Below are 15,146 nucleotides of genomic sequence, written 5' to 3'. Positions count from 1 at the left end.
AGGCTTGGTTGTTGGTATCCAAGATTTCAAATTTAAATTCTAGTTGATTCACATTTTCAGCAAAATTTATTTTTTAAAAAAATAAACAAAACAGGAAGCGTGCCATCTTTCTCTCAAAAATTTCTTAATTCAACTTAATTAACGAGAAAACTCCAAACAAAAATAAATAAATTTAAGGCGAAGTCCACAGGAGGTCCTACTAGTGTAGAGGGACAAAAATTTTATGGCATAGTTCTAAAACTAAAAAAAAATCATGTGTTTTTAGGAAGAAAGAGAGAAAAAGCAACGGAGATTCGTGGCCGTTGGATCAGCCACGTGGCGTCGATCCGTATAGTTTCCAAACTACTTAATTTGAAAATTATGCCCATAAAATTTTTGGCCAGTGTTGAGGGTACGCGAACATGTTTACCCTCTTTATTACTTCACCTCCTCCCTCTTACACCTGGGATCTGTTCAAGTCCTTTCTTTGTTCTCACCCTCCACACTTTGTGCAGCTTCGTAACTAAATGGCCACCAACTCTCCCTCCTCATCACACCCCACACTATTTTCCCTCTTCCTCCACACCTCTCTCCTGCTACTTTTGACCATCTCATCATCTTGTGTAACGTCAAGGGCTCAAGGAGGACGAGGAGGTGGTGATGATGAGGGAGTTGCGTCGTCCGGTGCCCGGCGGAGGACCGGAGAGTTGGTTCCGGCCATGTTTGTGTTCGGAGACTCTCTTATAGACAACGGGAACAACAACGACCTCCCGTCGTTTGCGAAGGCGAACTACTACCCTTACGGCATCGACTTCTCCGGCGGTCCCACGGGGCGGTTCTCCAACGGCTACACTATCGTCGACGAAATCGGTGAGAGACGAGCTCACGGAGCTGTTCGTCAGTATTTTGTTAGGTTTTGTTTGGAATCACACAGAGATTGCATTACGTACGTGCAATAAAAAAGTACACTAAAATACGTAATATCATATTACTTATATCGCAATAACTCAGTTACGGTATATTTTTGTTTTATTTGTTTAGTGTGTGTATGTGGTCATGTGGTTGACGGCGTCAACTTAACAATTTTTTTAAAAAAAATTTGGGCTCTAATATATGGTGCTTAACAAGTTTTCTCTTTTGCTATTTATCTTATCATTGCCATTGTTCTTTTTTTTTTTACATTTTTTTTTTTTTTAAAGAACTAGTGTTGCATTGCATGTTCCAATAATTTTTTGCTCTTAGTTTATATGTAGCTTTCTTTACTGTATTTATGTTTTAAACCAAATAAATAGATGAAGTGGAAGTAGAGCCAATGAGTAAGACACAAGATAATAGTAAATTTCTTTTCACAGAAAAGGATATAGAGTAACAATGCCAAGATATTTGTGTTGCTTTGATATCACATGGACACATAGTTAATTAAATGGCAGGTTGGTACATTTACTATTTTGACCTCCACATTAACTCTCTCTCTCTTTTTCCCTTTTTGTTTTTTTTTTCTGGTTGATTCAGCCGAGTTGTTGGGTTTACCTTTTATTCCGCCATATTCCGAGGCTTCATCCTCAAATTTCGGTTTTGGGTTCAACTACGCTTCAGCTGCAGCTGGGATTCTAGATGAGACGGGTCACAACTTTGTGAGCTCATCTCTCTTATATTCTCTCTCCCTCTCCCTCTCTCTCTCTATATATAAATGTATGTAAATACACAAGCACATATAAACCAAATGGTTACATAAATATACCATCCAATATAGATTAAAATTAAGGATTTAAACTACATTAATTGCTCTACATATCTAACTTAATTCCAAATTTGTTCGCTAGTAGCTGACTCGAGAGATATATTTAAAAATTTGGTGACCGAACTCATAATCTCACAAATTAAGGAGTTTGGAAATGGAGTTTAGAACTGATTCTGATGTTATGTTACTGTGTTGGCCTTGACATATGTTGTTGCCACACATTGCGCAGGTCGGCCGCATACCATTCAACCAGCAGATCCGGAACTTTGCAGCCTCGTTGGCTCAAATTAGCACGAGAATTGGCAGGGCCGCCACGTCGGAGTCCGTCAGGCGGTCCGTCCTCTTCGTGGGTTTCGGCAGCAACGACTATCTCAACAACTACCTCATGCCCAACTACAACACTCGCTTACGATACAACAAGGATCAATTCTCCGACCTCTTGATTCGACAATACAGAACCCAGCTCATTGTAAGTGTATATCTCTATCCTAGTTTTGAGTTGTAATTTGGACTCGCTTAGCCCAAATCATTTAGGATTTGATCCAAACCCAATCTGAACCCCTTAGCTTTTGAACACTATTGCACATCCATTTCCAGAGGACCGTCGAACTTTATAACGTTAAAATTGATTAAGTTCTTTCATTCAGCCATCTGTTTTTATATTTCCTTAACTTTCCTAGCATCTATTAGCACGTGACGCTCACTTGAACTTAGATTATTAGACTTGAATTAAAGACTTTAGTATCATGGCATGGAGTTGTGCTGAAAATCTATTAGAACAGTGCGTGTCGTGACGTACCGTGTTGGTGCGTGCATGCCAACACACAATAATATTAAATATTTATCTTTTTAGAGTTATTAAATACAAATTGCTTATTATATGCTTTTGTTAATTTTTTTGCGGTTTTTTTGAGACAAAAGTGACATGCTATCCGCTTCTTTTTTTTTTTTATAGAGATGAATTTAGCTGACAATGTGAAGCAATTATGCTTCAAAATCTGAACATTGGGTATCAATCATAAGCCCTTTGCCGCCTGCTCTAGGAGCAGTTGGTATCTTTTATATTTTATTTGAGTAACTAATTGTTAATTTTAAATAAAAAAGCGTTTTGAGCTGGGCATCGACAAAGGGTCGTATTTTGTCGATTTCTTTTCAGTATGATACGACATGGTGGATATGTCTTGAGCCGATATGCACTTAAAATTTTTGAGTTGAATCTTGATTTTGTGAACGCGTGGATTAGTTTACGAGTATTTGTATAATTTGGCTTTCATATGATAGTGGTTGTTAAGTAAAGTTGGCAGGATTTAGAGGGCAGGTAATTAATTAAAACTGACAGATTGTGGAAATAACCTATTTTGAATTTGTAAAATTTAGATGGTCATCTTCAAATGTTTGGGTCGCTTGTGTTGAATTGTGTTATGGTCATTGTAGAGCTTATACAATTTCGGCGCAAGAAAATTTATGATCGCGAATGTGGGAGTGTTGGGATGCATTCCGAGTGTCCTTGCTCAGAATTTTCTTACACACTGCTCTGAAGAAGTCGACAATCTAGTTCTCCCTTTCAACAACAAGGTCAAGTTAATGGTCAACAACCTGAACGCAAATCTCGCGAATGCAAATTTTATATACATTGACATCTATGATATGTTCGCGGATATCCTCAACCATCCTACAGCTTATGGTGAGTTCTTGAGTTACTGGAAATTTTCGTTTGTTCAATGCTTCGAGCTTTAAGTTAACAGCTTATTCTGAAGCTGAGATAGGCACAAAAAAAAAAGAAAAAGAAAAAGAAAAAGGAACTGTTTAGCCCTCTTATTTCGTAAAATTTTGATTAACTGCAGGATTCAGCGTGATCGACCGTGGATGCTGCGGCATCGGGCGCAACAGCGGGCAGATCAGCTGCCTCCCTTTCCAAACTCCGTGTGATAATCGAGAGCAGTACATTTTCTGGGACGCTTTTCATCCAACATCGAAAGTCAATATCATATTAGCGCGGCGAGCTTTCAACGGCAGCAGCAACTCAGTGTTCCCCATGAACATACTACAGCTCGCGAGTTATCAACCAAGAATAGGATTAGAAAAGAACCTGAGGACTCAAAAATCTTAGGAGAAAGAAGTGTGAAGATGTGTCTTCAGATTGTGTTTGGTACTCTGAGAGACAGAAATTAAGAAACTGAGGCAGGTATTCTGCTTTTGATCCAATTTTTATTGGTGTTTTGGGTGTTTTAAGTTATTGTGCACTTCATATGAAGTTCCAATGATAAGTCCATGAGGAACAAGTAACATATTATTTTAGTTATGTACTTTGGTTGGTTTAAGAATTTGGAGTTGCTTTTGGCTATGAGCATCTGCCCTTCGGTTTAATGAGTACAAACGATGAAACTACAATTTGACATACAACTTGAAATGTAGAAGAACATACGGTTTCTATACTCAGAATCACAAACTATATATGTAAAAATGCAGAAAACAAAACTACGCATAGAAGAAAGAACAAGACCTGGTTTTAGAAGAGAGGAAAATAGAGTTCATTGATACAGGAACAAAGGAAGAGAAATAATATCCCTGACAAAAAGCTTCAAATTTGGAGGAGGGACTAAGCATCATTGCGACAAAGGTTGAAAATAATACGATATTAATTGTAGAAATCTATTAGTAAACAGATTGAAAGACCAGATAAATCGCGCTCTCAAAACTGATCATACTTTCATTCGTTCCTCTTTTAGTTCTTTAGGCCTCAGGCCAATGCAAGCTGCTGTATGTTCATCGGGTACACGTCAGAGGGAGATGTGGAATTGTATGCTTTCTTTGCATTGATAACATTTGCATCCTCTGTGGGGTGGAAAGCATCCCAAAATAAGTATTTTGACCGATCTTCACACGGCATTTGGAGCGGCAGACACGTAATCTGCCCGTTGTTTCGCCCAACACCGCAGCACCCTTTATCGATCACATCAAAACCTGGTTCAATTATGCCAAGCTCAGAAGAAATCATATATCAAAAGTCATAAGTATACATTAAAGTTATATTGGAGTAAGATACCATAAGTAGCAGCATTTGCGGCGAGATCCTTCGAGCTCTCGTAGGTGTTCACATAGATGAACTTCGCTTCATGAAGTTCGTTGTTGTAACGCTTAACCATTTGAACAAGGCCTGTGTTGAACATTACGATGGCCTTGTTTATAGTCTCATTGCATTGGACGCCGGTCCTGTTCTTATTGCTTCGATTGTTATAGCGGGCTAGCTCGTAAGGTATGCAACCGATCTGTCCGACACCAACGACAGCCACTTTACGAGCACCCAAATCGTACAGCTCCTGAAATTCGGTAATGAACCAACTGATCCTGTTATGATTTTCGATCATGCACGTAAAAGCGCTCTCGATTATGCTTACCGTGAGCTGTCGCGAGTAGTCTTGGAGGAGGAGCGCGGCGTAAGTTTTAGGGGTGTAATCGTAGCTGGTGGAATACATAGTCGGCATGAAGTAGTTGTTCAAGTAGTCATTGCTCCCCATCCCTACATAAAAGATGCATTTGCTTACGTAATCCGCAAGCCGAGTTGTGTTTCCCCTGAATATCCTCTTCATTTGCTGCAGCGTGCTGCGGAAGTGATTTACTTGTTCAGCCAAGGGATAATGCTCGCCCTGATTAATTAGTAGAGAAAATCATAAGACAAATTCAGAAACATTTTTTTTTTCCAAAATCATGCATTTACTCCTAGTACTGATCAAAACATAAGAATGCTGTTACTATTGGCAAAATGATGTACAATTCTAAGACATTCTACAGATCCGCAAAACTACGATAAAAGTAAGATAAAGTAATGAACTATGAACTTTACTAAGTTGTTTCCGGTTTCTCCTCTGATCCCGGCGGCCCCTGAAGCAAAATTCAGGCCCCTCAAAACCTCGGCTCCTCGCGCCACTGAATACGGCGGAATGTAGTTCCTAAAGCCTAGCAATTGAGCTGCAACAGCACAAACACAGAGTGTAAAAAGAACGCAACACCAATCATGATACAAAATGTACACATGCAACAGAGAATGCATGATTCGATCGAACCTAAGATATCAACCATGGTGCGACCGTTGGTGAACCTCCCTGATGGTCCCTGAGGGAAATCAACCCCATAGGGCCTGTAATTGGCCCTGGCCAGAGTCAAAATGTCGTTGTTGTTACCATTGTCCACCAATGAGTCCCCAAAGATAAAGAAGCATGGAACTTGGGCCTGAGTATTTGGGCCCCTTGACCATGCCACGGCCACCCTAATCAACAAACCCAGGGAGAACACCATCACTTTGCTGAGTCTCTCCATGGCACAAAGACACAAAATACGTATGTTAACTATGAGAACTTGCACTCTCACTTATAGAGAAGTGAATAAGCACATTGTGTACTTATAAGCTTTAGCTCTTTAGCTTGGGTAAGTTACAAGATGGGGTCTGTGTGTGTGTGTGTGTGTGTGTGTGTGTGGTGGGTGAATGATGAGGGTCGGTTGGGGTTTAAAAGGGGATAAGGGGCTCGTGAGGAGGGCTTGGTTGGGCCAAAACTGGGTGGTGGTTCATGCACTTCGTTTGGGTTGCAATAAATGGTGGAGGTGGTGGAGGAGATGTAGCTACGGTGGATATTAGTTGAGTAGATAAAAGGTGATAGGGTTTTGAATGTGTTCGTGTAACGAAGTAATGTTAGTAAATAGTAGGCCTTACCTCTAATTAAAGTCACACGTAGAGATTCGAATCTCATTTTTAATATATAAAAATATTTTTTTAATGCTCAAGAAGCTGGGTAGAGACGAGTGCGATGGTGTTGGCCCAACTCTCACAATTTAGGCCCAAAAGAAATTAGGCCCGTTTAAATATGGGTGAAGCGTTAATAGGCCTGAAGCATAAACATTTTGGTCTGGAACACCGAGACTCCTTGACCCAGCCCATATATTTAGAATTTAGAATAATTATAAATTGCAGATGCAAAACATTGTTTAAAATAGTTTAGCTTTAATTTTGTAATTAAATAGATTTTTACTATAAAATATTCTATTAAATTACGTATTCATTCAAATTCATATAACTGTACTGATATTCTTATCTATAACCGCTACTCTATTCGCTAACTTGTGTTTATATAAAACTTGTGTATCACCGATCATCCCTAGTGTAATTGGCAAAGGACTTGATAGTTGGTACCCGAATATTATATTAAATTACGTATTCATTCAATTCATATAACTGTACTGATACTCTTATCTATAACCGCTACTCTACTCGCTAACTTGTGTTTATATAAAACTTGTGTATCACCGATTGTCTCTAGTGTAAGTGGTAAAAAATCTTGGTGGTTGGTACCCGAGGTCCTGAGTTCAAATTCTAATTGATTCACATTTACAGCTAAGTTTATTTCTAAATAAAATAAACGAAGCGAAAAAAATATCTATATATAAAACTTGTGTATCTGAATTATAATTACAAAGCAAATTTTTATAATTTAGGCCTTGTCTGTATGCCTAGCGAAAAATATTATTTTTATTCTTTGGAAGGATGAAAGAATTAAAAAAACTTTAATTTAATATTATAAAATTACAATTGCAATCTTGTCCGACTTTTTAAAATATAATAATAATATATAATTATTTTTAGCCATCATACTCCAAAATTAGACCTTAGCCAATAGAAGCCGATAAAATAAAGGATTTTTTTTCGCATTTAGCTCTCTCAATTTTTTTTTTTTATAAATAATTCTAACAAATTTATATTTATATAGATAATTTTTTTATTGCCACACGAGCGCATAAATGACGTTTTTAACTTGAATAAGGTAATTCAATCACCATGTTTGAACACAATGATTCAATCACCGTATTCTTCTTTGTATTTGTTATCATTTTTAAGTTAAGAAAAAAAAGACAAGAATATAAATATAAACACGTTGATTCAATCATCGTGTTCAACTTAAAAATGCTAATGTAATACTCGCATGGAAAGGAGAGGGTTATATATACAAGTATAAATTTGTTGCAATTATTTATAAAAAAAAAAGTTGAAGGAGCTAAATATACATTAAAAAAGTACTAAAATAAATGGATAATTGGTTGTGTGACGGTGCACCGGGAGAAGCCAATGATTTCGTAGCGGGGTGGGCGTACTTGACACGTGCAGTGTCTCCAAAATAACCACAAAAAAAGAAAATTTAAATTTAAAATTTATCGACACCTTTTTTTTTCTCGTAAAGCCTAGAGAGATAAAGAGAGAGAGAGAGAGAGAGAGGCGGAGGCGGAGGCGAGCGGAGGAATCGGGAATAAATCGGCGATTGGAGTGGTGGGGGGAATGGCGGGGGCGCGGAGGAGGGGCGAGGAGGAGTACGATTATTTGTTCAAGGTGGTATTAATCGGCGATTCCGGGGTGGGGAAGTCGAACCTGCTCTCCCGATTCACCCGCAACGAGTTCTGCCTCGAGTCCAAGTCCACCATCGGCGTCGAATTCGCCACCCGCACCCTCCACGTACTACTACTACTACTGCTACTACTACGCACCTTTCCCTTTTTTCTTTTTCTCTTCCTTTTTTTTTTTTATTCTTTGGAAAATGATAAATGCTTGGACTCTTTTTTTTTTTAAAAAAAAATTTAATTTATTTAATAAGCGTTGGGTGTCTCTAAATTCGGATCTGCGATCATTTTGACTGTGGCGCTGCAGATCTATCTTTGTTTCTCACTCGTAGTGTGGATTTTGTGAGTGGATCTGAGCGTACATGGAGATGCCCAGAATTTAGATATTAGCAGTTAAGAGCAAACTTAGTTGGTGATCCTGGAAGCTATGAGTAACTTCAGGGGGGGTGGGGGGAGGAATCACTTATAGAGTTCAAATTTTTAATGATCTTTAGTTGAGAGTTGTCTATATATTTTCATAAGTTATTTTGATGCATACAATCACATGGAATAGGATATATCATTCCGTAGCTCTAGAGGTTTCTTGAGCCTTGTTTAATTCTGCAAACCTTTACTTTCGTTTGGTTAAGAATTACTTTATACCTTAGCTAGTGTCCTTGCTTATATGTGTTTGTTTCTTCTCCGTTCATCATCATTCCTCTTCAATAAGAACAACTTGGGTTGAGAAAATTGATAAGCGTCCTCTTTAAGGAATTTAATTGACATGAACATTCCGAACTTGTACTAAATTTGTGCGTTGCGCAAGGTTCATAAGCATTGCTTTGCTGATACCGCGAGGATGCGCCGCTATATCTTGTTGTCTCTCTGCTTGCGAAGTTGAGTTAAAAGCTGTTGCTTTTCACTAGTTTGTGAGGATCCTGCAGTACTTCCGAGGAATTTTTATTTTCTGTATGACTTTCAACATTTCATTCTACACCAGCAAAATATTTGTCGAAATTGTTTGTCTAATGACCTCCACTTATGCTCTTCTTTTTTTTTCCTCTTCGGTCAATAAACGATGCATTATTTACCGTAGTTGGCTGAGTAATGATTTTATAAGCATCATTTTCTCCTATTCCTACTTCAATGTTGTAGCCGAGTTGTTTTCTAAAATGGTTCTAACCTACTATGGTTCTTCAATTTGTCGTTGGCACGTCTTCTCTCCTTATTGTTTGATGATTGTTCGGCTATTGATGATTGTTCGGCTATTATTATGTGACGATGCTTAAACTATTTATTACATTCTCAACTTACTAAAGCGTGTAGCATTTTTGTTTACATGCTTTCCAAAGGTCGAGGGCAGAGTAATAAAAGCCCAGATATGGGACACTGCCGGTCAGGAGCGATACAGGGCGATCACGAGCGCCTACTACCGCGGTGCCCTTGGGGCCATCCTTGTCTACGACGTTACCAAGCCGACGTCCTTCGAGAATGTAAGTCGGTGGCTGAAGGAGCTCCGTGATCATGCCGACGCTCACATCGTGATAATGCTCATCGGCAACAAGACAGATCTCAAGCACCTCCGCGCGGTCGCCTCGGAGGACGCGCAGAGCTACGCCGAGAGGGAAGGGCTGTCCTTCATCGAGACTTCCGCCCTCGAAGCAACTAACGTGGAGAAGGCGTTTCAGATGCTTCTTGCTGAGATATACAGAAAGATAAGTAAGAATACGATGTCTTCTGAATCCGGGGAGGGATCCACTGGAGTTAAAGAAGGCAAGACGATCGATGTTTCGGCCGCTGATGCTGATAGTTCAAAGAAGCAATGCTGCTCAACATAGTTTTTGATGATGAATTATTTGGTGTCAAGTTAGGAATTTATTCTTTTTAGTTCTTAAATTTGTTGTTCTTATCTGGGTTTGGGACTTGCTTGAGAGTTTATTTAATTTGTTTAATTGGATCTCGGTGGGTTTTGCAGTCACTTTTTGTCATGTCTAAGCTAAGGAGACCGGTGGATATGGTGTGTGGTGTAGGGCTAGTTTTATCCTCATGGTGTTTATTTATGTGAACTACTACTGTTTACATGTGAATGTGTTTTATGTTAGATAGATATTTGGCAAGCAGCTGCAAATGAAAATTTTTTTGCTTCACAAATTTGCCAAACAACCAGCATAACTGTAGTATATATATGCAAGGACTTAATTTTTAATGTTTCTCGAGGAATGTTTATCAGATGTAACAAATGAAACGGTATGAATGATGATGCCAAAAAATTATGGGGGAGAGTAAAATGAGTTTATATTTTACCACCCCCGCATTAACTATTTTACCAGACATCGTGAGGTAATATCTCCACTCTACTGGTTTAATGGTTTCTATCATCAAACATGAAAGCAAGCTTCAGTTGCGCTGAAACCCATAAAAATCTCGCGTAGGGTGTTCAAAACAACATAGCATGTTACTCACATCACTAAGTTTTGTACATTACCATCCGACAAGCTACTGTGCCCTCAGGAGAGGGATGAATAACACTGATTCCAAAAGTCACACCCACCAAAAGGAAGACACACCCACCATACATTCCTTATGTAAGTGCTCAAGATTCAACATGAGACGCATGTTCTTTCGTCTTTTCCATAACCAACATTGTAATAGTTAGTATAAAAGGGTAAAGTGTCTAAGAACAACAGTTGCTCTTCTGCTGAAGAGGTTGGCCCCTCATCTGGACTGTGGTCGTCTGTTTTCTATCCGTGCTCGGCTGGTTCCCCATTCTGCGCCAAAACCAGCAATACTTGTCATGAGTTTACTGCTTTGCATAGATTAAGCGATTACAGATAATATTAACTATGTCTAATACTATTATACTGGAAAATAATCCGACACATTAAGTGAAAGTTCAACACTACAAAGTCCAATTTATGTTGGTTTAAGTACTTGGAAGAACACTCGGATGTAGGGAAGGTTCCTAGTAATCATTTCTGTTTACCTTTTCTTGATTTCAGCAGACATAGTCAAGAAAGCTTTCTCCACATTGATCGATTCCTTTGCACTTGTCTCAAGGAAAGGAATGCCTAGTGAATCTGCAAAAGCCTACAGTTTAAGGAGCCATCAGTTTAAATTATAGATCATACATTAACACCTCAGATTAACTGTTTGCCTTGTAAAAGTTTGTCAGTAACATTTGTTTTTTACCCCTAGTTCTTTTTTCAGTCCATTGAAGCCATAAAAGAAAGACATCAGATGTCTATACACATAAAAATCAATACAACAGAAGCATTAATTAACTCACCTAGGTGACAATAAAATAAAGACAAACCAGCAAGGCAAATAAATATTATAACGGAAAAATCATAGAGAACTCTTACCTGTGCCTTCTCTGTCTCAACGACCTTATTCTCAACCAAATCACATTTGTTTCCAACAAGAAGCTTGCATACATTATCACTGGCATATCTATCAATCTCACTCAACCACTGTTTGACATTGTTGAAGCTTTCCATTTCGGTAACATCATAAACAATCTGGGAAGAGTCTCAAGGCATTAATGTTGCAAACATGAGCACGCATGAATCAAAGGCAAAGGATAACCGAGCAAACCAAAGAACAAATATAAATGAGTTATTCTAAACAAGTTAGGTTGACCTAAGCATCTCTAGCATAATTGCTTGAGAGTTTCGTGCTTGTTGAAATTGCAAAGATTTTTTTGACATGTTTTCCTATCATGAGTTGTAATTTATAGTACAATCAGACTGATGCAGTATACCAAAATATTATATAGTATTTGTGGGAACATTTACATTGCAATATGACAAAATGAAGATTGAAATACTTACGTAGGTTTCTTCTTATAGAAAGAAAAATAAGTAAATATTAATGGAGGCATTCTCCTTGTTTAGTTTCAAAAGAAAAATAAACATGAACTAGAATACGAGGAGTCATTCTAAAATGACGTAGCGTAATAAGTTCAGAGAAGTTCATTACGATGATTCCATGCGCTCCTCGGTAATAACTGCTTGTTATTGTCCTGAACCTCTCCTGCCCAGCTGTGTCCCACTAAACAAGGAAGCAACATTATTTATTATCATAACTAAATTGCAAATAAAATAACATAAGTAAATTCTGCTTGACCAAGATTCATCTCTCTCCGCATAACTATTTATGATTTAGCTAATGAACATGCATTCAAAATTCAACAATTAGCTCTGAGGACATTGTCAAGTAATAAGTACATTAAATAATTCAGATATAATGACGCACCATGAGCACAAATTCTTCACAATGGTTCCTACATGCATTAGTCAGATTTAAGGTCCCCAGCAATTTTGCACCTATAGCCAAACATTCAATGAAAACGGTACTTGCATAACAAGATTTACCATATTAATGTTTACCAAAACTATAGTAGTTAAGGTAGCTGGGGCAGCAAATGTTTACAAATATAGTTTTTCGGATATTTGATATCAGAGAATTCTTGGGACCCTTGATTCTAGAACCCTCCAGCATCCCCAGACCCACCATCAACATCCCAACAAAAGAACAAGCTGGTACCATAAATTTCCCCAATCCTACTCTTTGGTGCTAGAGATGATAGACGGGAACTATGCATTTACAAGGTCGAATGAAAAACTCAACTGAAGCCATTACCGCAGATTTTTAGGGTAATTCATTAATTTTCCTGCCTAAGCAAGAGTTAGAAGCAACTTGTAATCAGTTTTAATTCATAATTTATAGTAATTTATAATATATACATTATAGATTAGAGGTCATGGGTTATAGATAATAGCTTATAGGTCACAAATAATAATTTACAAATTACACATAAATGGAGATCAAAATAATGAAGTACCTCAAATTAAACATACTCATGTGAGACTAAAAAATATAAAGAGTAAAATGTACATCTTTCGCCTATATGAGATTTAAAATAAAAACAAAAAATGTGACCCCATATTGCATAATGTCAGCATAATCATGCAACCACAACTCAGAACATTCTCGCAAAATAGCTGCATCACAACCTCAGTAAATATATTACAAGTTTAATTTGTTGACCCAACATCACTAGTAGTTACATTAAGGGTGCGTTTGGTTCGCATTATGAAAGATTACTAGGAATAAAAGATATCCGAAAATCTTATTCCTATTCATCCTATTACTAAGAATGTAAAATTTCTGTGTTTGGTTCGCACGGTAATATTAATTAGCCATGTTATTTAATATTATAAAAAATATACAATTAATTTATTTATTTATTTAATTAATTTTAGATAATGTTACCAAAAATTTCAACATCTATGCAGAAAAAAGGGAGAGAGAGAGTATAAGTTAGAGAGAGAGAGCATAATTAAAAAAATAGAAAGAAAAATATAGTCGAAATTAGAGGGAGTGAGAGAGTTGAAATTTTAGAAAGAGAGAGAGAGAGAGAAAGAGAGAGAAAGCTTAGTTTAGAGAGAGAAAAAAAAGTTGAATTTTAGAGAGAAAAATAAGTTTAGAGAGAGATATAAGGTTAGAGTGTAAAGAAAAATAATATCAATTAGCCGGCGGATAGGAAGAAAGAAAGAGAGAGATTAGACATATTATGATTACCCCAATCCATTAATATGAGGATACCCACTCTCCCTCAAGGAAATGAGATTAGTATTTTGGGGTAAATCTTATTCCCAAGTGAATCCAATATTACCAACTAGATTACTTAGTGCGTTTAGCCAAACACCGTCATATTTTTTTATTCCCATTAGATTACTAAGAATCTTTAAAAGATAGCGCGAACCAAACGCACCCTAATATGCATCCAAACATCATTTTGGCTGGTAAGAGTGGTCCCATCCCCCTCATTCCCCACTCTCAACTCCCATTGAAACCCTTCGAATGTTAATTTCCCACACCAACAACTAATCACCTATAGTAACCAAACTTCAATCTCAATACAAAATTACAACTAGAGCATTTTAAAAAGACAAAATTATCTAAAATCAAAGTAAATATTTTTTAATTATCGAATAATCTCTAAACCACTTACAATCTGCAGCTTGACCGTCTTCCCGTCCAGCTCTACTGTGCGAATTTTCTGAAATTAAGTGAAATTAAATTAAAATAAAGTTGCTACACTCATTTAATCATTGATATAATGTTTAAAAACAAGTACATCAGAAAATTATGAACAAACTCACGAAATCTACGCCGATTGTGCTGATGTAACTATCAACATAGGAATCATCCTGAAAGAAACAAACCCACATAAATCAGAAATTCGTTGAGAAAACGATGTTAATCGAAATTCCCAACTTAGATCATCATAAAATTTGAGGAAAAAAATTAGCTTATCTCCACTAATACGAAATTGAATCGATTAAAAAGGGGGCTAATGGTACACAAATCGATACACACAGCGAATCTCAGGAGGAGACACGATTTCCCCACGGAGGAGTCTCCGATCAACAGAAGCTTGAAGAGGTAATCGCTGAAGAAGGAAAATGACAAAAAAAGGAGGAAAATCGCGTTAAATCAACGAAAAATTAGCCAAAAAAATTTAAAATTGGTGGAGGATCGATGAGAAACAAGGACTGAATCTTACTATTCGTTGCTCATGATTAGTGACTAAGGAGGGGTTAAAAAAAAAAAAAAGCAAAGAATCGAGAATCGTCTCTTTCGCTTCTACCAGGGCTGGGGAGTCGAAAGGGCGATAAACTGGACAGGAAAGAACAGTTCTATCTCCGGGTGGGGTGTCGAGCTCTGTCCTCTTCGCTTTTCTTTGAAGTTGAGCGTCACGTGACTTCTTGCGTGGCTCGCAAAAAAGGATGGGGAAGGTCACGTGCGTGCCACCACTGATGTGAGCAAATTGTTGGGTTGGGCCAAAAAATCTGAGCCGCAATTTGAGAATCGGCCCAACTACATGGCCCGACATTTTGGGCCCAATTTGTGTTACGCGATAGGCCGGCCCAATTCATTTCGGCTTCTATTGCACACAACTTGTTGCGGGCCCCTGTTGTGTTCTGCGTGGACGTGAGGGGGAAGCAATAACATGGCACATATACACCGACCATCCCAATAAGTAGAAGAGTGCTTGATG

The 15,146-nt window shown here is 37.8% G+C and overlaps 4 protein-coding genes across 4 annotated transcripts; 2 read left to right on the top strand and 2 right to left on the bottom strand.

Annotated features, from left to right (window-relative positions):
- LOC109723019 (GDSL esterase/lipase At1g71691) lies at positions 442-4,029 on the top strand. Its single transcript, XM_020251223.1, has 5 exons — positions 442-849; positions 1,492-1,613; positions 1,950-2,189; positions 3,155-3,404; positions 3,565-4,029. Exons 1-5 carry the CDS (start codon positions 507-509, stop codon positions 3,828-3,830), a joined length of 1,221 nt encoding a protein of 406 aa, XP_020106812.1. The 5' UTR covers positions 442-506; the 3' UTR covers positions 3,831-4,029.
- Positions 4,209-6,198, bottom strand: LOC109723020 (GDSL esterase/lipase At1g33811-like). The gene is made up of 5 exons (XM_020251224.1): positions 5,785-6,198; positions 5,565-5,689; positions 5,119-5,367; positions 4,767-5,040; positions 4,209-4,684 (listed from the first exon to the last, which is right to left on the bottom strand). Exons 1-5 carry the CDS (start codon positions 6,035-6,037, stop codon positions 4,461-4,463), a joined length of 1,125 nt encoding a protein of 374 aa, XP_020106813.1. The 5' UTR covers positions 6,038-6,198; the 3' UTR covers positions 4,209-4,460.
- Positions 8,000-10,214, top strand: LOC109723021 (ras-related protein RABA2a-like). Its single transcript, XM_020251225.1, has 2 exons — positions 8,000-8,216; positions 9,433-10,214. The coding sequence occupies exons 1-2, from the start codon at positions 8,043-8,045 to the stop codon at positions 9,916-9,918; spliced, it is 660 nt and encodes a 219-aa protein (XP_020106814.1). The 5' UTR covers positions 8,000-8,042; the 3' UTR covers positions 9,919-10,214.
- LOC109723023 (ras-related protein RIC1-like) lies at positions 10,497-14,816 on the bottom strand. The gene is made up of 8 exons (XM_020251226.1): positions 14,652-14,816; positions 14,465-14,537; positions 14,248-14,295; positions 14,097-14,144; positions 12,059-12,130; positions 11,443-11,598; positions 11,064-11,167; positions 10,497-10,848 (listed from the first exon to the last, which is right to left on the bottom strand). Exons 1-8 carry the CDS (start codon positions 14,663-14,665, stop codon positions 10,755-10,757), a joined length of 609 nt encoding a protein of 202 aa, XP_020106815.1. The 5' UTR covers positions 14,666-14,816; the 3' UTR covers positions 10,497-10,754.

The sequence above is a fragment of the Ananas comosus genome, linkage group 17 (genome assembly GCF_001540865.1).
Source record: "Ananas comosus cultivar F153 linkage group 17, ASM154086v1, whole genome shotgun sequence".
NCBI classification, from domain to species: Eukaryota; Viridiplantae; Streptophyta; class Magnoliopsida; order Poales; family Bromeliaceae; genus Ananas; species Ananas comosus.
The sequence above is the reverse complement of the archived record's forward strand: the minus strand, read 5'-3'. Positions and strand labels throughout refer to the sequence as shown.